The sequence below is a fragment of the Mirounga angustirostris genome, unplaced genomic scaffold, assembly GCF_029215605.1.
Source record: "Mirounga angustirostris isolate CCGP_5_RB_7025 unplaced genomic scaffold, mMirAng1.0.hap1 SCAF_3, whole genome shotgun sequence".
NCBI lineage: Eukaryota > Metazoa > Chordata > Mammalia > Carnivora > Phocidae > Mirounga > Mirounga angustirostris.
Genome location: NW_026991711.1, coordinates 134,123,818 through 134,147,313, shown reverse-complemented (window position 1 = coordinate 134,147,313; position 23,496 = coordinate 134,123,818). Strand labels below are relative to the sequence as shown.

At 35.2% G+C, this 23,496-nt stretch overlaps 1 protein-coding gene across 9 annotated transcripts in view; it reads right to left on the bottom strand.

Moving 5' to 3' along the window:
* UBR3 (ubiquitin protein ligase E3 component n-recognin 3) overlaps nucleotides 1-23,496 on the bottom strand; it is a 224,860-nt gene that overhangs the window by 132,184 nt on the left and 69,180 nt on the right. For all 9 annotated transcript variants that reach the window (XM_064586669.1, XM_064586668.1, XM_064586662.1 and 6 more), the window contains exons 11-19: nucleotides 20,178-20,264; nucleotides 13,505-13,570; nucleotides 13,322-13,411; nucleotides 11,996-12,124; nucleotides 11,290-11,342; nucleotides 11,056-11,189; nucleotides 10,606-10,691; nucleotides 8,716-8,857; nucleotides 6,072-6,168 (exon numbers count right to left, since the gene is read on the bottom strand). In XM_064586669.1, coding sequence (XP_064442739.1) covers nucleotides 6,072-6,168; nucleotides 8,716-8,857; nucleotides 10,606-10,691; nucleotides 11,056-11,189; nucleotides 11,290-11,342; nucleotides 11,996-12,124; nucleotides 13,322-13,411; nucleotides 13,505-13,570; nucleotides 20,178-20,264 — 884 coding nt within the window. The remainder of the gene's footprint in view (nucleotides 1-6,071; nucleotides 6,169-8,715; nucleotides 8,858-10,605; nucleotides 10,692-11,055; nucleotides 11,190-11,289; nucleotides 11,343-11,995; nucleotides 12,125-13,321; nucleotides 13,412-13,504; nucleotides 13,571-20,177; nucleotides 20,265-23,496) is intronic.

Sequence of the window (23,496 nt, the reverse complement as noted above, 5' to 3'; positions counted from 1 at the left end):
TAACAGCAGACTCAAAACACAAAAGGCAAAATCTGAGAGAATTACACAGAGAAACTGACAAATTCACAAACAATAGAGGATATTAACACATTTCTAACAGAAAGCCTAAGAAAAATAAATTGGTAAGGATTTTGAAGACTTTTTTTTAAAGATTTATTTATTTATTTGAGAGAGAGAGAACGTGCATGAGAGAAAGAGGGAGAGAATCTCAAGCAGACTCCCCACTGAGCATGGAGCCCAACAAAGGGCTCGATCCCATAACCCTGAGACCATGACCTGAGCCAAAATCAAGAGTCGGACACTTAACTGACTGAGCCACCTAGGAGCCCCAGGATTTTGAAGATTTTAAACAACATAACTGATAAGCTTGAACCAAAGACATTTAAAGAACATTCAATAAATAGAGAATACATACAATTTTAAGTGCACTTAGAATATTTACGAAAGGGGCGCCTGGGTGGCTCAGTCATAAAGCATCTGCCTTTGGCTCAGGTCACGATCCCAGGATCCTGGGATCAAGCCCCACATCGGGCTCCCTACTCAGCGGGAAGCCTGCTTCTCCCTCTCACACTCCCCCTGCTTTTATTTCCTGTCTCACTGTCTCTCTGTCAAATAAATAGATAAAATCTTTTTTTAAAAAAAAAGAGTATTTACAAAAATTTACAAAATACTAGGATTGAAAGTAATTTTCAAAAAAATAGCAAAAGAATGGCTATATGGGCCACAACCACTTGTCACAAAGCAAATAAAACTAGAAATCCACTAAATGATAACCCAAAACTTCAGACATGTACACATTTTATAACATGATGCTCCTAGAAATGCACACATAATTATAATCATAATAGAAAAATTTTAAATTTAGAACCTAAACTTTATAGAAAAAATTGTGGGATACAACTAAAGCAGTACTAGAAGGAAACTCCCAGTATTAAATGCACGTATTTTTGTAAAAAGAAACTAACTGTCTAAGGGAGAAAATCCAAACTAAATTGAAAGATGATAATAATAAAGAAGGAAAAAGTACAAAATAGAAAACAAGGGGGAAAAAGAAACAACAAAATCAAAGTTCATTTAAAAAAAATAGTAAAACTGGCAGTCCTCTGATAAGACTATCAAGAATAAGAAACAGCAAACACAAATAAATAATAGGAACAAAAAGGCAAAGACAATTTTTTAACTATTATATACTTAAGACAAAATAAAATGTCTCCCAGAAAAATGTAACTTGACCATCCCTTTCAAAGAGTAATAAAAATCCTAAGTAAGACTATAAGCTTTAAAGAAAGTGCCTTAGGGGCACCTGGGTGGCTCAGTCATTAAGCATCTGCCTTCAGCTCAGGTCATGACCCCGGGGTCCTGGAATTAAGCCCCACATTGGACTCCCTGCCACACGAGAAGACTACTTCTCCCTCTCCCACTCCCCCTGTTTGTGTTCCCTCTCTCGCTGTGTCTCTCTCTGTCAAATAAATAAAATCTTTAAAAAATAAGAAAATAAAAATAAAATTTAAAAATAATAATAAAGAAAGTGACTTAGTTTTAAATTACATCCCCCTAAAAAAAAAAAAAAAAAAAAAATACATGAGGCCCAGGTAGTTGAACAGGCAAGTTCTATCAAAACTTCAAGAAATATCCACCTAAGAATGAAGTTAGACCACTAACCTTATACCATATGCAAAAATTAACTCAAAATGCATCAAAGACTTAAATATAAGAGCTAGAATTATAAAATTCTTCGAAGAAAACATAGGCATAAGTCTTCCTAATGTGGATTAAGCAATAGATATGACACCAAAAGCACAAGCAACAAAAGAAAAAACTAGATAAACTGAACTTCATTAAAATTAACTTTTTTGCAGCAAAAGACACTCAAAAAGTGAAAAGACAACCCGCAACGCACAGAATAGTAGAAAATATTTACAAATCGTATTTCTGGTGTTAGTATTCATAATATATAAAGAGTTCTTAAAATTCAATAATAAAAAGTTACTCCAATTTAAAATGTGCAAAGGATCGGGACAGTTCTCCAGAGATGATACACAAATGGCCAATAAACACATGAAAATATAATCAACATCATTAGCCATCAGGAAAATGCAAATCAAAACTACAATGAGATACTACTTCACACCACAAGGATGGCTATAATCAAAAAGACAGATTATAAGTGTTAGTAAGGAAAAGGAGAAACTGGAACCCTCATTCACTGCTGATGGGAATATATAAAACTGAGGCTGCCTTGGTAAGCAATCTGGTAGTTCCTTTAACAATTAAACATAGAGGGGCGCCTGGGTGGCTCAGTCATTAAATGTCTGCCTTTGGCTCAGGTCATGATCCCAGGGTCCTGGGATCGAGCCCCGCATCAAGCTCCCTGCTCAGCAGGAAGCCTGCTTCTCCCTCTCTCACCTCCCCTGCTTGTATTCCCTCTTTCACTGTCTCTCTCTGTCAAATAAATAAATAAAAATCTTAAAAAAAAAAAACAACAATTAAACATAGAGGAGCGCCTCCATGGCTCAGTCAGTTAAGGTTAAGCATCTGCGTTCAGCTCAGGTCATGATCTCAGGGTCCTGGGATCAAGTCCCGAACCTGGCTTCCTGCTCAGTGGGGAGTCGGCTTCTCCCTCTACCCCTCTCTCTCCTCCCTGCTCGTGATCTCTCTTGCCATCTGCAACAACATGGGTGGAGCTAAAGAGTATTATGTGCTAAGCAAAATAGGTCAGTCAGACAAAGACAAATACCAATTGATTTCACTCATATCTGGAATTTAAGAAACAAAACAAGCAAGGGGAAAAAAGTAAGACACAGAGAGAGAGAGAGACAAATCAAGAAACAGGCTCTTGATTATAGAGAACAGTTTGGGAAGGTGGATGGGTGGGGGAGGATTGTGTTAAACAGGTGATAGGGACTAAGGAGTGCTCTTGTTGTGATGAGGATCTGGTGATGTATGGAATTGCTGAATCACTATATTGTACACCTGAAACCAATATAACATTGTATGTTAATTGGAATTAAAATAAAAACTTAAAAAGATGGCATTTCTACCAAATTAATCCATGAATTAATCTAAATGCTGTCGATTAATTTCAATCAGCACAATTTCAATCAAAATCCAATATGTTTCATCGTTAAGTTTGATATGGTCATCATAAAATTCTAGGCAAAGAGCCAAGAATAAATAACTATTATAAACAGAAGAGAGATGGAGGAGAAGGAAGAGAAGGAAGAAGAGGAGGAGAAAGGAGAGAAACTTAACAATATTTGTGATAGTATGGGATTAATTTATAGAATGAACAAAAGAGATACAGATCTATAGACATACAGATACCGGATACAGTCAACTGCCTTTATTCACAGTAGTTATGTTCTGTAAAGTCACCACAAACATTTAATTATTGCTCCTAGGAGAAATACAGGATTAGGTTCCTGCAAGTCTGGGGTCAATTTTGTTAATCAAAATTCCATTTGCATTATATTTGCCAATGTCCTTGTAAATCAAGATGGTCCTATCAACAATGAAAATCTGCTCTTTCACGTGACCCTTTTCTGACTAACTCTTAGCAAGTATTTTTACAATTCTTCCACCTCATGATCTACAGAACTGCCTTGCCTCTATATTTAACATTTCTCATATTATATTACCTTTTGAAACATGAAGCCAGCCAAGCACTAGCAAAAAAAGGTTTAACGTTTTCCTGACCCTTGCTAAACGTGACAGGAATTTCTTTGGCTTTCAGCCTCACAACAAAGCTATCCACTACACTTTTTTATCAGTCATCATTCATAAGTCCACAAATTTAGCTTTTAACCTTTCCATAGCTTCATCACACACTACAATTGCTATTTTAACACTTTTTGGAATGACCTCACGTACAGATCAGTGAATTTCCTCTACCTCTTTCTGGATGTACCACATTATTGATTCATTACCATTGAACTCACAGCCAACAGCATTATAACCCATGAATTAACAAAGCTTATCTAACAATGAATTTTCTCTGTAAGGCACATCAAAGCCTTCTTGCCCTTAGGAACACCAGAGAGCACTTCAGTACTACATTTGGGGGCCACTTTAAATAGCAAAATCACAAACAAAAAGGACAAAAATGCAAAAACAGCACTAAATATACCACAAAAAGGATACTTGTTTAAAGTATGAGAGCTGAAACAAGAGGGCAGAACTTTGCTCTGTTCAACCTCAACTAGATGCACTCTGCATGTCCACACACACCTGCAAATACCCAGGAAAAAGCTACAAGTATTAATTTTGGATTCAAAACTTTAGCAAGGAGCCAAATTTGTAAATAAAGAATTTGCAAACAATGAGGATTAATTGTGTATGACAGAATTAGCATACTGTAAATCAGTGAGAAAGGAATGAATTGTTCAATAAATGATCCTAAAGCAAGTGGTTTTCTATAGGAGTAAAAATAATCACTACTTCACTACCACAAACAAAAATCAATTCCAGGTGGATTAGAGATCTAAAGGTAAAAAGGAAAACTTGAGAACTAATAAACTGTAGACAACCTAATAGAAAAACAGGCAGAGAATAATCCATACACAGTTCTTACAGCAAGAAACATGAAAAGAAATCAATAGATTTTTAAAAAGCTCACCTAGTAATCCAGGCAATGCAAATTAAAGTGAGTTACAAATTCAGCACTTGAAATTAAAACCAAAGAATGAACATAAGTATTTAATTTTACTTTCACCCAAAACTCCAAAAGAACTATAGTAATGGTATTTTTTAAAGGATGAAAGCCACAAAAATGGGGAAAATTACAAAAGAAAAAAATGAAAGATTTTGTTAACTGGAAAGCATATGGACACCTGGTAACTCATCTAGCGCTAAGAAAACCAAATCACAAGAAGGCAATGGGAAAAGCTGAGCATCAATCCAAGTAACACTGAGAACCCTCAAAAGGCTCAGAAACTGGCAGCACCTGGTACCTCAGTAACTGGAGATTCGGAGTTAGAAGTGCTCTCCCAGGGGCACCTGGGTGGCTCAGTCAGTTAAGTGACTGCCTTCCACTCAGGTCTTGATCCCAGAATCCTGGGATCAGCCCCACATTGGGCTCCCTACTCAGTGGGGAGTCTGCTTTTCCCTCTCCCTCTGCCCCTTCCCTGCTTGTGCACACGCGCTCTCTCTCTCTCTCAAATAAATAAAATCTTTTAAAAAAAGAAAGTAGAGTATGAAGAACCTCAGACTATCTCTCCAAGGGTTTTAGAGAATGGTAGAGAGAGATGCTGATGGCTGAACTAGGCGGCGTTTTTTGGTTTTGTTTTTTGGGGGAGAAGGAGGGGTATGCTAAAACTCTACACTACAAACCACTTCCGATATATCTACTACTGCAATGTCTTGGCAAAAGAGAAGTTTCAATTATACCTAATATCTATATTTACACTTTGATAGACAAATATTTTCTCAAGATCAAAGATATTTGTATCATTTAAAACTTGTCTTAAAATATTTAACATACGCTTTAGAAAAGCAGATAAAAGATATTATATGATGTTCAGCAAGACAACATTTAAAAAATAGTTTATAAAAACAGCAAACAAAAATGAATTCTTCATTGAAAAGATATTCAAAACTTTTTTCTGCAATTATCATTTTAAAACACTTTGTTAAATATTTACAAGTAAAATTCAATTTGCTTTAGCTATTTTCCCAGTTGTGAAAAACACAGCAACATTACCAAACTTTTTGTAGATACCCAACACCTCTGATAGCAGACAATTTTATTCTCTTAACTTGTGCCTCCTCTACTGGTTTAAAAGTAGAATAACACAAAACCAAGTTTTGCATCCCACTAGTCAAATACCAACTAAATAAGTGTGTTATTTTTTTATTTATGTCTATTTCTGATATTTTATAAAATTTATCAGATTCTGGATCAAGAATCTTGAGAACAAAAATATCTGGCAGATTCTTTAAAATTTTAAAATATTATTTTCTCCTTTAAAGATTAAGAGTATACTTTAATGACAGCATATCACATTTGTGTTATAACTGAAATTTTTCTACATAAATACAAAACATCCATTATTATACTAATATAACAGACTTACAATGCTGTGTATCTGTCCATTGCAGACTGCACGTCTCTTCGGTACACTGTTCGAAGAATGACCATGACAGGGTCAAATTCCTGATCCCAGACTTCAGCTATTATTCAAAAGAAAGTAGAAACAAAACACTGACTTCTCAGGAATAAAGTCAATCCTTGATGACTTAGTACATTTAAGTATATTTTACATTCATAAGATGGGAAAGTTTGATTTGATTATATATTTGCTTTAATAAGCTTGATATTGTGACTACTTTTCTAAGTCAAAAATCATGATTTCATCATTATGAATGTTCTTTTAAGTTCAGCAAGAACTAGTGAGCAAAAACTATTATAATGAAAAAAAGAAAGTATTATAATGTGATAACGCTTCACCATAAAAGCTTAGTTCATCTTTTTTTTTGTAAAGTGCCAACAGAATATAGGAAACACAATGCATTAATAACTTTGAAAACATTCAAAGATAAAAATATGAAAACTAAATTAAAAAATTAATGAGCTATTGATTTTCAAGAGTCTTACTGTGTAATATTTTTGGTTTGTAAAAGGTCTTCTGTTCTTTTGCTAAAATTGATCATTGATCACCTTACTGTCTTCACAATCAGGAACCATTACCCCATGTGTGATAGGTGTACAATTGGTGGTATACAGATGATTTTAAGTTTACAAAGATTTTTATTTTAATAATTATATAACATATATTAGGAAATTGTACATTGCATATAAAACCCAGGATCTCACTAATAATCATGCTTAGCATGAGGTGAAGTTTAAAAAAGTGAATACATTTAAGGATATACAGCAGACTAGATATATAATAATAGAGATGGTATTTAGATGTGGAAAAATCTACAATATGGCCTGAGAATGGTAATTTTAGAAACCACTGCCTGAAGAGTGTATCTTGCCTAGATTAATTTTTTTCCCATCTCATTCTAGCAAAATTCTTAACATCTGAAAACAGTAAGAAGCTTAAGTTTCTCTCTACATATCTGTAATTTCAATTTCCTGGCATAAGAAACTGTTAACAATTGTCCCTATTTTCATGTAACAGACCATTCATTCATCTTAAATTATCTCTCATAAGTATGACTTAAGATCCTTAAGATAGGCCTTCACAAAGACAAAGATCTTTGTTATTATTTCTATTACCATTTCTTGTCCTTCACTTTTAAATCTAGTAATCTGTACAATTAAAATGCCAATGCTTTTATCAGAATTATAAAACCATAGCAATAGAAGAAAACTTTAGTGATTAACTAGTCTAGCAGACTTTAGTGTTCTGTGGATTCCCACATAAGTTTAACTGGGGCCACTTCAGGGGCAAGGAGATGACAAAGCAGATGAGAAACAATGTCCACTAGTGACACCCACGTTTACAAGAGCAGGTCTGCTTTCATGGGTTTTGTATAACAGATTTACTTAAGGTTTAGTTCCCCAAAACACTTAAAAACTCTCATCTATTCCAACTCTCTCTTTTTATAAATAAGAAGCCAAATCCAAAGCTAAGAAACTGCTTTTCTCAATATCACAGAAACTAGCTAACACAATTTAATACTGTATTTGAATATGGAAAACTAGTTTCTTGACTCTAATCTTCAAAAGCTCAATGCTCCATCTCAGTGTCTCAAACTTTACTGTGCATGACAATCATAGAGCGTGTTTAAAAAAGCAGATATTCAGAATCTACCCCCACAGATCCTGATGAGAGCAGATTGGGGCTGAGGCATAGAAACCCATGCTATTAATAAGGACCACAAGTGAGTATGACAGAGGTAATCCTCACATTACACCCTACTTAAGCACTGTACTACACCAGAATGCTCCTCCACTTCAAAAATTCATCTAAACTTTAAACTTTAGATACAAAGTAGTCTCAACAATAAAGAAACACTGTGCTTTTCCTTTAATGGAATACACATTGCAACCAGAGACTTTGGATCACCTTTGTGAACTCCTGGAAAAATCCCCCATGATCAGGCTTATTCTGCTGTGTTTTGCCAAACACAGGACGTGCTATTTTTAACTTCAATGTGGGCATCAGTTTTTCAGTTAGACAAAGCGTCTTGAGGAAGTCAAGAAGCATGTAAGTGCTTCCTTCAAAATTTTAGCTTAGATTAGTGAATATGTGAAAGTGAAAAAGACAAGACGGTGAATGAAGACTTCACCTACTTCTGGCTCTTGTCAAGCATGTCTCTACGAAGCCAGGGAGAAAACCTTGCAAAACCAACCACTTAAGGAAAAAAATGTAAGGAAAGGTAATGGATATTCTATACAGATTTTAATTTTAATTGTTTCAAGTTAAATTTGGGATAGTGAGAACTATTTCAAAATCAAATTTAGAGAGTAAGTATATTTTTAAAAATTTTAAATATATACTTTTATAATTTCTGGTTCATTTACAGTTGATTCACTTATAAAAATGAACTAGAATTTATATATAAAGTTCCTTTTCTAATTTAGAGTCATCTAAGATGGTTTACTGTAACATAAAACCATGGATTTGTAAATAAATGGAAGCAATATCACTGTATACCATTAAAAACTCAAACCTGAATACATAAAAACATTTTCTTCTACTGTACACAGCAACTCACATTCAGAAAACCAATTTTGAAACAATATGTTAATGTATATAAACATACCTTTAGGAGTATACATGCCTTGCTGCATAGAACCTCCAGGTTCAAAAACAGGAGCCTTAAAATCAGCTACAGCTGATAAAACTGATTCAAAGCTATAACTGCCTGGAATAATGCCACTTTTGGGATTTGGATTTTCTGGAATATGATGTATGTGTCAAGAAAAAAAATAATGCCTAAAAGCCAGCTTTTAATTATAAAATTACCAAGGTACTCTAGTTTCTAACTACTTTTGCTAACACAGAATAATTGGCTGTAATATATAAAATTGGCCACAAGAGGGCTATATAATACAAGAATTCAATGACTATTAATTGTGAATTTTTTAAATATTTTTAAATCTAGAAGCCTATTAATGAATTAAATGCTAAAGTAGTTCCCAAGTTTATTTCCCCCAAAATTGCCCAAATTTCAGGAAATGAAAAAAGTTTTAAAATTATCTCCATTTTCATTTTACAAATAATGTTATACCTTCCTTTAGAGAATCAAAAACAGTATGCTAAAAACTAGCCAAGATTTTTATGAGCAAAGATTATTTTTCCAGTAACAAAATTTCATCATACTCAAAGAAAAAAGAAAAAGATGCTAAACAAATTTTTACAAAGAAGGTAACCAGAAAACCACAAAGATCCTTTTCCATTGATTTCACATCAATTAATCAATTTTTTTAATTCAAAGTTACAGAAGAATGCTTTTGCTCAGTTACAGCTTGTACAGCTCTGATACACATTATATAATAGGTGAATGAAATCATCAAATAATATCAAATTGATGTTGCTTATGAAAATCTTCAAGGTTATCAAATAGGCATTCCACAGGAGTTATTTCACAAAATTTTAGCCAATTATTCCAAACATATTCATAATATACAAAGCAAATTTAGTCCAAAATTTACAAAATAAATTCTTATCACAAAATAACACAATCTTTGTCTAAAATTTTATTAACAATAACTTAAAAAATAATAAAGTGTATATTGTATGCTCTGTCCTACACAAAGAACCATAAGTTTTTAAAGTTTATAGACGATATAGTCTTTGCCCTTAAAAACCTCTTGGTTTGGGGTACCTGGGTGGCTCAGTTGGTTAAGCAACTGCCTTCATCTCAGGCCATGATCCCAGGGTCCTGGGATGGAGCCCCACATCGGCCTCCCTGCTCTGCGGGGGAGCCTGCCGCTTCCCCTGCTTGTGCTCTCTCTTTCGATCAAATAAATAAAATCTTTAAATAAAAAATTTAAAAAAAAAACAACCTCTTGGTTTAAGACTAAATTCTAAGGGATGCCTGGGTGGCTCAGGTGGTTAAGCGTCTGCCTTCGGCTCAGGTCAAACCCAGGGTCCTGGAATTGAGCCCCACATAGGACTCCCTGCTCATTGGGAAGCCTACTTCTCCCTCTCCCTCTGCCCCTGCCCCCACTCATGCTCTCTCTCTCCCTCTCTCTCTCAAATAAATAAAATCTTAAAAAAAAAAAAGACTTAACTCTAAGAAAAAAAGTCCTTAAAATGTTTAAAACCCTGGTAATAATTATAAGGTATAAGTTTAAATTTTAACCATTAATTCCAACCTAGGTATACAGATAAAGTAGACCTAGCTGCCTTTTACGGTCCAGGTTCCTTTCACGAATGCTGTCCTAGAAGGGCAGATCCTTGAGTGCCCAGAGCCATCAGTTCTGAAGTCTAACCAAGGCCATTAAGAGCTCCCGGAGAGGTAACAATGAGGCAAAAACATCTGCCACTAGCCCTGAACACACAGTTGAACGAACAATTGAAGTTCTTTTTCCAAACTATTTTCAACTCTAAAAATGTTTTTTAATCACAAAAGTGATACATCCTTAATCTGTACAAATTATTGTTTAGTCCTATATTTAACAAAAAAATTAAACTTTTAAAAGGATATGAGGTCCAGCAATGAACTATGTGTCCTGTCATTCATACACAACTGGGCTACCATCTCTGCTCTGAGAATCTCATCATCAGACATCCCTAAAACAATTAAAAAGAAAATTAGTAAATCTGAATATACATAAATTATAAAGAAACAACTTACCACACTTTTTATTAAGCTGTTTTACCAAAAATGAGATGCTTCAAAAATTAAAGAGCAAAGACTGCAATGCCCCAAATATAACCAGTTTAACTAACCTACTGTTTGCAGCTCCCTTAAGTAAAGGGTTTTTTAAAGGATATTCTAAAAGGAGTAACAACTATACATCATGTCAAGAGTTTGAAACAATGTTTAAATATATCCAAATCCTTTTCTTTTTTCCATAAGACAGTTACTACCATAGGGAGAGGGGAGGAAAGGGAGAATAGTTAATACCCAAGCATTAGTATGAGTGCTTTTTACCTAAATGTAAACGAAGACTTAAAAGAATCACAAGAAATGTAAGAGCGCCTTCTAACATCGATCTCTCATGCTCTGCATCAAGTACTGTGTTTTGATGTTGTGACGCCATTGTCAACAAATCCACTACCTTAAATCTATAATAAGAAATATTTGAGACAGATTTTTTTAAGTTAAAACAAAATCAACTTAAATTCCAAATACTTCCTAATATCTGCCTTAATAAATTATGCTTACCTTTCAAAGACAGATGAAATAAAATAATCCGGGTCAAGTCTAGAAGCACAAACCTTTAAAAGACAAAAAAAAAAAAGACTTTATTTCTCAATATTGCTTTATTTCTTGTATTAATCATGTGGTTTGTTTGTGTTCTGTATCTTATGATGTTTTGACATGGGGGGTGCTTATAGACATGAGGAGAGACCACCCCTCTCTGGCCTACCTAAAAACGTAAATATTCCTCAAGATACTCCTAAAGACAGTAAACAACTACCTAGAAGTAAACCTCTTACAGGCAAGTCAATCACCCCCTTTATCTAACTCTCACACACCAAGTCAATATTCCCCCTGCCCTAAACCAACCCAGGGCCAGGTACCAGATGGATGGGGACAGCCCTGATGCCCCAAAGTCCACCAGAATTATTCAAACTAACCAATCCTAAACTGTTTCCCCTGCCCTGTCTTGCCCTTCCTATGCAAATGCCAAAAAAGGTTCTGCTCTAGGATTTCCCCCTTGCTCCTGCTCCTAACTCTTGACCAAAATCTGATGCTTCCCCTGTGTGGCACCACATGCCTCCTTCTCTTGGGAAATTTAAGTAATAAATTCTTTCAATAGCAATGACCTCTTTGTGTCATCATTGAGTCACCTCTATGAACTAAATCCCATGAGTACAAATGAGACACTTCTAAAGTACAATATCTGCATTATCACAAGTTGGCTTACCTGTAGTAAGTAAATGTCAGGGTCAATCATGGAATTACAGAAATGAGACTGGACATAGGTCATAGCTTGTCCTTTGATTTGTAGACCATTTCTTACCCACATATTGCTGTGGATTTCAGCAAGACTTGCCTAGTAAAACAAAAATTAAGTAAATTAGACAAAGAGGTCTTCTAAATTAAATCTTTATGAAAAACATGTTATACTGAACAATCATTTCAAAATATTTTATAACTTGATCATAGCATGAGCCTGACATTCTGCCCCATGTTCGTTTAAAATATTCAATTCAAATACATCTTTTGAAATTTTTAAATGCTCATTATGCTTTTATACAATCCCTTCTTTTGAAGTTTATACATGAATTAGTTTTCCATGATGATTCCTGGAAACATTTATTAAAAATTTTCAATGATGCAGAGAGCCTGCTTCTCCCTCTGCCTCTGCCTCTCTCTCTCTCTCTCTGACTCTCATGAATAAATAAATAAAACATTAAAAAAAAAAATTTTTCAATGAAGTCCTTCATGAGGAATCAATGCTACTTATATTTAACTCTTTCCTTAGCAAGAAAAAAAGTTACATAATGCTTAAAGAAACACTGGAATAAGCATAAAACAAAGCTGATTGTTCCAAACTAGTCATTTTTCAAATAATCAGCAGGTAAGAGAAGGTAAGATTAGAATGTTTTATAACATTAATGTTTAATTCTTCATGTATTTGTGTCCTGTATCAACTAAAACTAAGCACAGTCATAACTTCGTCTCTTACTTGTTCCTAACCCCCAGTGTTAAAGTTCAGTGATGATTAACAAATCTAAGATTGCCAGGAAAAACAAATTGAAGTGCAAGTCCCTCTACTATACATAAAAGGTTGGCCCACAAAATTATAGTATTAGAACTGAAAGTAACCATAGTGCTTATGCACGAAAATCCTCCTTTTCTCTCCTCTCATTTTCCAAATGGGGAAACTAAGAATCAAGTAGGTATGTTACCCCAAACAACATGGGTAATTAAACTGATGCAGTACTAATGCTAGAAATCTATTGGGTCTCCTGACTCTCAAAACAGTGCTAAACTGTTAAAAAAATGTTAAAAAACTTCCCTATAAGTAAATACAGTGAAAAGAATTCCTGGGGAAATTATAACTCAATGTAAGTCTCATAGAACAAAAAAAGACCAAAATATAATCTAGCAAAAATACTTAAGTTTAAAAAAACTTTCCAAACATTTTGGCTATAACAACAATGTAAATTTAAGACATAAAAATAAAATAAAGGACAACGTAACCAAGAAATTCAATTAAAAACTTTTTAAAAACCTGAATACATACTTGAATTTGGAGTGGGTGAATCATTAGTTTCATTAACATTTCCTGATCAGGTAAAACAGAATCCAAATCTAGTTCTTGACATTTCACAGCCTAAAAATTATGAAAAAAAAAAAGTTACTAATACTTAATTCCCAATATTAAAAAAAAAAAAAAACAACCAGAATTGTTGGACGATAGTCTTACCTTACTCAAAAACATAGCATAGTAACGATGAAGGGGCAGATGAAAAGTGACTTGGTTAGGTGCTGGCTGGAATAAAACAAAATCCACAAGTCAAAGAATGTTTTGCAGAAGTTCAAAGAAGATTTCAAAATGCTAAAACCACACTTTTACCTTGATTTATTCCTATACCTTTTTAATCAAAACTTAAACTTTAAGAAGATAGAGCTTTAAAAAACCACTATATAGATAAAATTAATTCCATTTTAAATGCCTAAATGCAAATTTCTGAAGGCGGAAATTATATACTACTCAACCCTGAGTCCTCTGAAGCATCTAGCACAGAATAAGTGATGGAATAGATTTCCCTTTACAGTAGCCTACTTGGGAATCTTCAAATGCATGCATACCAAACATGATGATAGTGATGAGAACAATAATCACAGCTGACCTTATCCACATTACCTCATTTAATCCTCAGAAGAACGCTATGGAGTAGAAACTATTAATGTTCTCATCCTATAAGTAGGGAAATTCAACCTTGGCAACCTAAATAACTTCCTAAAGTTAACAAATAGTGAACTGAAGAGCCAGTCTGGGCTCCACTGCTATATTCAGACTAGTAAGAAGCTCTGATCACAGTCCTAAAGTGAGGTACTGGTGAAGGGCTTGCCTATTGTTCCTTCACAAGGTGGGTAAGATGCTCCCCACATTGGCACTGAACACACACCCTCCACAAGAAAGCTTAGTACTGTATGTATCAAGGAACTTTGGCAGTCTTGTGAATATTATAAAAATTGTAATTTAAATCTACAAATCCCATGGATCATTCTATCACTATAGGGCAAAACTATACCACAATTGTCCTTCTTAAACAAATAAGAAAAATTAAAAAGGCATTATTTGTTTTTAAATGCTTTTACAAATATTTTCTCCATAAAATAAAAAAACTTTATAGAACATTCAATTACGCTAATGTAATATTGGTATAAAATTATAATACAGTTATAAAGAGTTGCAATATATCACCATCCCTGAGTTTTTTTCAAAACAAATATAATAACATCCTCCTCAACATGTGAATAAATGGCTATAGAAATTTGTTCTAATAAATAAAAGTTTGCCTTCCACAAAAAGGAAGGAATTTCTGATATATGCAACAACATGTAAGAAACTTGAGGACATTATGTGAAGTGAAATAAGTCAGTCACAAAAAGACAAATACTGTATGATTCCACTTATATGAAGTACACAGAATAGTCAAAATCATAGAGACAGAAAATATAATGGTAGTTGTCAGGGGCTGGAAGGGAAGGAAAATGAGGAGTTACAGTTTTAAAAAATGGAAAGTTCTGGAGATTGGCTGCAGAACAATGTGAATATACTTAACACCACTGGATTATATACTTTAAAATGGTTGATAGTAAATTTTATGTTACGCTTTACAATTAAAAATAAAAATAAGTTTGCTCCCACATTACTGTAATCATTTGAGTAACATATTCTATACTAACTAGCTAAATCAGAATCTCCCTCAATTTCCTCTAAAGGCATTAAGGACAGTGGTTAAGAAGAGACTCTCTAGATTTGCATGAGTTCAAACCCTGACTCTGCCACCTCTAGCTGTAAGCTGTGAGCAAGTTACTTAAACTCTCTGCACCTAAACGCCTGACCTGTAATGCAGAGATAATAAGCAGCAGGATTATCTTTAACTGTGAGAATTATCTTTAACATAGTACCCAACACATAGTGCTATGAACTACAAAGTCATGGACTCTATCTTGTCTTTCAAGGCTTTAACATTTCCTAAATTCACACTCTTCTTCAATGTTACATTCCATAATCCCTCCTTTTCTAATGTCACAGATTAGCCACTTGCTAAACTCTTCTTCCACTGCTTCCATATAAACTGGTGGTCGTCAGATGCCATTCTCCGCTTTCTACTCTTCTCCTTCTAGGTGACTTTATCCAGATTCACAGCTTTGACTGCCAACTCTATCAAGATGACTCCCAAATCTCAGCAGAAGTCTCACCCTTGAATTCCAAACCTTACATTCAAGTGCCTACTGAACATCATCACTAATATCCCATGCAAACCACAAATACTGTGGGTGCAAACTAAACTCAGCTACTTTGTCCTAAAACTCAATCCTCCTCAATGTTTCTTCACCAAATTCCTAGTAATTCAAATCTGAAATGTAGATTCCTTCATTCTCACAAGGCTCCAACATCTCATGAGCCACTAAATCATGTTTATTAGATTTTCTTAAATCTACCTCCTTCTCTGTTTCCACACTGTCCCTAACTAACCTCAGCTCAGGCCCTCAACATTTAGTGCCTAGATTTCAGTGGTAGCCCCTGCTTCTATTCTTACTCTCTGTGAGACACCTTTGTGGTATCTGCCTAGCTCACAACTCTCCCCATCTTCTCAGAACATCCCTCCCTACTCCATCTCCCAAACTCACACACACACACACACACACACACAGAATGGAGCGTGACAGTCAAGTTTATAATAGCCACATCTAACTGGAATCAGAGCAGGAGATAGCTAACCCAACCTGAACAGTAAGAAATAAGTTTTTCTCTTAAAAACTTCACGTTGGGGGGTGTCTGAGTAGCTCAGTTTGTTAAGCATCCAACTCTTGATTTCAGCTCAGATCACGATCTCAGTAGGGAGTCTGCTTGAGGATTCTCTCTCCCTCTTCCTCTCCACCAGCTCATGCGCTCGCTCACTCTCTCTCAAATAAATAAATCTTCAAAAATTTTATTAAAAATAAAAACTTGACATTGGATTCAGAGACATCCTCAGAACCTCAGAGTATGCTTGAAATTGTAATGTTAGGCAACCGTAGGAAGGTAACATTTCATCACATAGGCAAAGAAGCACAGAAAGCCAACATACAGTGGGGAAAGAAAAAATGAGGTAAGGCAAAGCAAAGGCCAAAGATGGGCGCTCCTGTTCAGCTTTCCACTCAGTTCCTAAGGTCCAGCTGCCATAAGATCCCTGAGATACCCCTCTGCACTCATAAGAAATTAGGCCTCCTCTAAATGAAGCTGCCTCAAGAATGGTTTTTCCTTGCATTCAAAAGAACCTTTAGTAACACGTCTCTCTATTTAAACCTCTACATGTTGCCAGGAGGTGATCTTCCCAAAACATTAATTAAATCTTATACTTCCTCCATTCACAATCTTTTCATGGCTCCCTATAGTTCTAATCTCCTGATAATCTTCTAACCCTTGAGAAGACGCTTACCTCTCCAGCTTCATCTCCTGTCACATAAACTCATGCACCACAAGTAGTATCCCTAATCCACCAACCTTCTGTGCCTTTATGCTGTTCCCTCTGCCTCAAATACTACATATCTCTTCTCCCAATGAATTAGCATATCTTTAAGACTTGGCTCAAATGACATTTCTACTAGGAAACATTTCCTAAATCCCTCAAGCTAAATCAGATACTACACTCTATTCTCCCCCATAGTACCTGGTCACAACTTTACAGAAGCACTGGAATCATATTAACCATTTATCTGTCTCCCATTTCCATAAATTAGGGACTGTTTCATCACCTATCTCGAGTGTTTTTTAAGTAGCAAACATTCAATAAATATTTGCTGGATGAACACATGTTCTACCTTCCCTCTAATCAAAGAACTCCAGTCAAACTACCCTGCCACGTGGGCGCCTGGGTGGCTCAGTTGGTTAAGCGACTGCCTTCAGCTCAGGTCATGATCCTGGAGTCCCTGGATCGAGTCCCGCATCGGGCTCCTTGCTTGGCAGGGAGTCTGCTTCTCCCTCTGACCCTCCCCGCTCTCATGTGCTCTTCTCATTCTCTCTCTCTCAAATAAATAAAATCTTTAAAAAACAAAAACTACCCTGCCACATACTCATAATCATTGCCCTACATGATATTCATGTATTTGAGGTTTCTTAAATGGCCTACGTTATTGGAAAATTTATTCTATCCTTTGTTTCTAATATGACTGTTTGATTTTGCTTAATTCAGTTCAAAAGATATTTATTTAATCTGTGCTAGATTACCCCAATAACTTCTGATATCCACTCACAAGGATGGTAAAAGAAATATTTATCACAAATGGAACATGTGCCTCGTAGTCAATTCTCATTGGCTAATACTACTATCTTCAATAAACAGATGAGGGGATGGATTCAGCAATGCTAAAAAAAAATTAAAAATAAAATAAAATAATTTTTTAAAACCTGTCTAAGGGGTATGTGGGTGGCTTAGTTGGCTGCAAGCCCAACTCTTGATTTCAGCTGGGGTCATGATCTCGGAGTCATGGGACTGGGCCCCATGTTCAGCTCCATACTTGGCGGGGAGTCTACTTGGGATTCTCTCTCTCCCTGCCCCTCTGCCCCTTGCTCTCTTTCTCTCTCTCCCCCCTCTCTCTCTCAAATAAATAAAAATAAAATCTTAAAAAAAAAAAGTCTAAGATCACATAGCTAGTTGGCTTGTGGAAGAGCCACAATTTATACTTGGGTCTGCTTGATTCTACAGCTCTTTCCACTGAAAACAGCCTGCACCACCGAAATACCACCAGACAAGGGGCACCTGGGTGGCTCATCTGGTTGAGCGTCCAACTCTTTATTTCAGCTCAGGTTGTGATCTCAGGATCCTGGGATTGAGCCCTACATCGGGCTCTGCGCTCAGTGGGGAGTCTGTTTATTCCTCTCTCTCTGCTCCTCCCTACCCCCTGCTCTCTCTTTCTCTCTCCCTCTCTCTCTCAAATAAATAAAATCTTTAAGAAAAAGAAAAAGAAATACTACCAGACAAGGAATTAAGAGATGTGGGTTCTAGACTCAGAACTACCAGTAATTTGTATGTAACTATAGGCAAGTCATTTAATATCTTTGCATCTCCATTTTACATCTACAAAAAAAATAGGGGGATAATACCTTCTCTACTTCACAGGGTTATTTTAGGAACAAATATGTCACAGCACCTTAAGAAACAAAAAACTTTAGGGGCGCCTGGGTGGCTCAGTCGTTAAGCGTCTGCCTTCAGCTCAGGTCATGATCCCAGGGTCCTGGGATTGAGCTCCGCATCAGGCTCCCTGTGACGCAGGGAGCCTGCTTCTCCCTCTGCCTGCCCTTCCCCCTGCTTGTGTTCTCTCTCTTGCTGTCTCTCACTCTGTCAAGTAAATAAATAAAATCTTTAAAAAAAAAAAAAGGAAATGAAAAACTGAAAATACCATAAAAAACATACTGTGTGATTCCTTAAGTTCTATACTTATTTTCTCTTCTATTAAAAATTTAAATTCTTTATAATATTCAATAAATTCCTAAAATATTTCTGTGTGAAAACCAAATCTACTATTTCCTTGAGTTCAGATGCTCTATATACCATACATGATTCTAACTGTCCTTAACTCCACCCCTGAGTTCAATCGTTAATTTCATGTTAAAATACTACATAACCCTGTCTGTAATAGAGTTTTCCCCTTCTTCAAAGTATTGTCTTAGTGATGTTACTATTTCAAATATACCTCCTAAGCTTCAAATACCAATGAGAACTGAAATGAGAGAAACTCCAGCTGAGTGACTAATCCTAGAGGGGGCAAAGAAGAATAAAACAGGTTGAAAGTATGGAGGCATAATCTGAATCTAATCATGGGACAAACCCAGACTGAGGAGTGTTCTATAACATAACTGAATTAGCTGTACTCTACAAAATAAGAAAGTGTTCCAGAAGGAGACTAGAGACATGATGACTAAATGCAACACTGGATTCAGAACAGGATGCTTTTGCTATAAAGGACAACACTGGACAATTTATAAAACATGAAGGAATTCTAAGTAATAATATATTAACGTTAACTTCCTAATTTTTATAGTTGTATCTGGTTGTATACCTTGTTTGTAGGAAATACACACTAAAGTATTTGGGAGTAATGGGCATCAAGTCAAATGGTTCGAGAAAACAAAGTTCTTTGTACTCCACTTCCAAATTTTCAGTAAGTTTGTGATTGTATCAAAAAAAATTTTTTTTAAAGAAAGGCAAAGAAAAAGAAAGAAAGAAAAACTCCCCCCACCCACACACATACACACAAAAAGACAGCAGGGGTTCCATCTGCCCAGGATTCAGAAATCAGATGGGGGAGTTGGAGTTGTCTGAAACATGGTCCTTCTTATACATATGGCATATTATGACCCACTTTATAAGAGGAATAAAAGGGGCTTCTGATAGGAAACTTCGCTGACTAATTACAAGCAAGCCCTTGTTTAATTCATATACTGTATGTTCTGTGCCAACTCTTCTTAACTCATTATTAATAACAATCACCTTGGTTCAAGCCCACAGGAGAACACTGACCATTAATGAAGATGTAACACCCTTTCCATTAATCTCCCCGATCCTATTCACATTTGCACTGTCACTTTAACCTCTCCAAATGAAACTAATTTTTACTCCTGAGAAATATGGAGACATATACACTTAATAACAGAAAAAGAAATTACGCCCTTCTCTAGGATATAAGCAAGTATGATTAGTACACTTCAGAATCTCCTAAATGTCGAAGAACTGATCTTCCACCTCTCCTTTTTTAAACCTAATGGTATTATCCTCATTCTGACTTCTTTCTCTTATCCCATGAAAAGATATTATTTTCAGTGTTAAATGAGATCTAACACTTTTTTTAAATGCCTCTATATATGTCAAAAATATACATACCTCATCTACGAAGTTAATAGCATCAAACCAGTCTTGAAGAGCTTCAAGGCAATATCTAACAACGTTTCGGGTGTATTCTTGAGTTTCCTAAAATAATAAGTTACACAAATTTTACACTATATAAATATGTATATTTTCAACTTCAAATTATATGTAATACATAAAAATAATGGTAAAATATATATATTATCAAAATAACCACATTTGCCATTTTAAGAAATCCTTTCACAAATTAACAGTAATGACCAGAGACAATTAGGAAAATTAAAAAACACAGCATGCTATGTTTTATATAATATATTCTTAAAAATGAATCAAAGCTGAAATAGTTTGTGATGCATATCAAATTCCATTCGAGGAGATTTCAAAAATATTTTATGTTCCTTAACATTTACTGTTTAATGAGTACAGTTTCTTTGGGGATGATGAAAATGTCTTAGAGATGAATGGTGGTGATGGCTGCCCAACACTGAGAATGTACTTAATGTCAATGAACTGCACACCTAAAAATGAAATTTTATATTATGCATATTTGCCACAATAAAAAATAAAAACAAACAGACAAAAAAAGGAGCACAGAACATTTAAGTACTATGAGCAGCCTGTGAATATCTTAGCTTGCTAAGAAGAAAAGATAAGTGCGTACCACTCGAAGGTACTATGAAAGAAAGTTATAATGTTTTATGGAGAAATGGATCCACTGAAATAGGCAACTACTAAGTTAAATGGCAAAATAAATCATGATAGCCTCTCTTTAAAAAATAATAGTAATAACGGGCAAAGGATCTGAATAGACATTTCTCCAAAGAAGATCTACAAATGGCTAATAAGCACACGAACAGATGTTCAACACTACCAGTCATTAGGAAAATGCAAATCAAAGCCACAATAAGGTATCACTTCATACCTTGTAGGAAGGCTCTAATTTTTTAAATGCAAAATAAAAAGTGTTGGCAAGGATGTGGAGAAACTGGAACTCTCATACATTGCTGGTGGAAATGCAAAATGGCACAGCCACTTTGACGTTAAACAGAGTTACCATATGACCAAACAGTTCTACTCTCATATACCCAAGAGAATTAAAAACATAGGTTCACACAAAAACTTACATACAAATGCTCACAGCAGCATTATCCACAGTAACTAAAAAATGGCATTGACCCATGAATGGACAGGTAGAATGTGGTATATCTATGTAATGGATTACTATTCGGCTATAAAAAGAAATGATACACGCCCATAGTTGAACCATGAAAACATTATGCTAAGTGAAAGAAGACAAACACAAAAGGCCATATCTTGTATGATTCCACTTATATGAAATGCCTAGATTACGCAAATTCATAGAGACAGATGGGAGATCAGTGGTTTCCAGGGAATAAGAGGAGGTTGGGACTAGGAGGTATAAGGTTTCTTTAGGGGATGGGTGATTACTGGGGAATTTGTGGTACCAGCTGCACAGCTTTGTGAATATACTACAAGACTGAACTGAATACTTTAAAATGGTTAAAATATAGAATTTTAGGTTGTATAAATTTGAAATCAATCAAACAAAAATTTTTAAAGACTTTCGGGGCCTTAATGTATAATAAAAGTGCATTTGGGGGCCTTAATGTATAATAAAATAATGTATAATTATAATGTATAATAAAATGTAGCATCAAAGTCAAGTAGGTTAAAATCTTTAGCTACATATATAAATTACTGTGCCTTTAAAGAAAGCTAAAAGTCTCCCATTGCTGCCTTCTCCTTCACCCTGCTCAGTCTGCTGTCCTGTTAATTCTTCCTTAATATTATCATGTAGGTCCACTCTTACGTCCACTACCATCCAGACCAAATATCACTTATCTAATTTCCTTGCCAACAGTTTCACCATTTTAATCTATCCTATATGAAATTTATTTTATAAAAATATTATTTTATACATTATGTTCCTTATTTCTTACTGAAAAAAAATTAATGGCACTTTTAAGTTACCATAAATAATGTGTCATAACCAAACTAAAGTGGCAGATAAGTCACAGATAAAGAAACATTTAAAATCAAATGTGCTCCCATTTTATCAAGAGTTTGAGCAAAGGAGTATCATAATACCCTCTTGGTATAAGTATAAACTGATATGACCCTTCTGGAGAAAAATTTGCAAAGCATGTATCAAGAGCCTTTAAAAAGGTGACCAATTAATTCCATTCCTAAATACGGCATATTTAATAATCATGTCCAGATCATCTCTCTGCCATCTCTCACCACTAACACACCCACCCAAAAAAATGCATTGCGCATGTTGAGATACTAGTTTTAAAACCTTGTCAGTCTCTTTATCCATACGTAAAAATGGACATAAATGGACACAATACTATCTACCTCCTAGTACTGTGAAGGAAGCAAATGAAATAATGTTTGTAAAATGCTCTGTGTCATCATCTGGTACTATGTGTGACAAGCGGTTACGGGCTCCAAAGGGTCATGGCCAGACTACTTCCGTCAAGTCTGCAGTAACCTAAAGCTGCCACTAGATGGAGATTCTAGAGCTTATTTGTTCTGTTAGGAAGGCAAAAATTAGTAAGATTCTGGAAATGTGCCATCCCTTTATCCAATCTATCTGTTATCAATCTAGTATTGTTTAATTAGCCCCTAACATTTTCAAGAACCAAACAGCATTTAGGGCAATCATACAAAGAAAGTAAGCTATCAGGTGAAGTTCTTTTTATTGTTAATCCTTTAGTTTTATATCTTATAATTAGAGAACAGAAACAACGAAATAGCTAATTTTTTACTTTAATAGTCTTTCTTCTACCTTATATTTCTAAAACCCAACAACAGGGCGCCTGGGTGGCTCAGTTGGTTAAGCGACTGCCTTCGGCTCAGGTCATGATCCCAGGGTCCTGGGATCGAGTCCCGCATCGGGCTCCCGGCTCAGCGGGAAGCCTGCTTCTCCCTCTCCCACTCCCCCTGCTTGTGTTCCTGCTCTCGCTGTCTCTGTCTCTGTCAAATAAATAAATAAAATCTTTAAAAATAAAATAAAATAAAATAAAACCCAACAACAGTACTGCTAAAAAGCTCTAGATATTCTTGCTTTTAACAGACAATTACAGCAAAGTGGGAAAGAGCACAAGTTCTGAAATCAAATGCATTTGTTTTCAAACTTAGCTTCTACTTAATAGCTGTGTGAACTTGGACAAGTTATTTAACTTCTGAAAGAAAGAGATGATACTATCTACTGTATAAGAGATGCAATAAGGACTAGATAAGAATATAATGCAAAGAATATAGTGTGAAGAACAACATCTGGCAGAATGTGGGTGCTCATCAAGAGAAT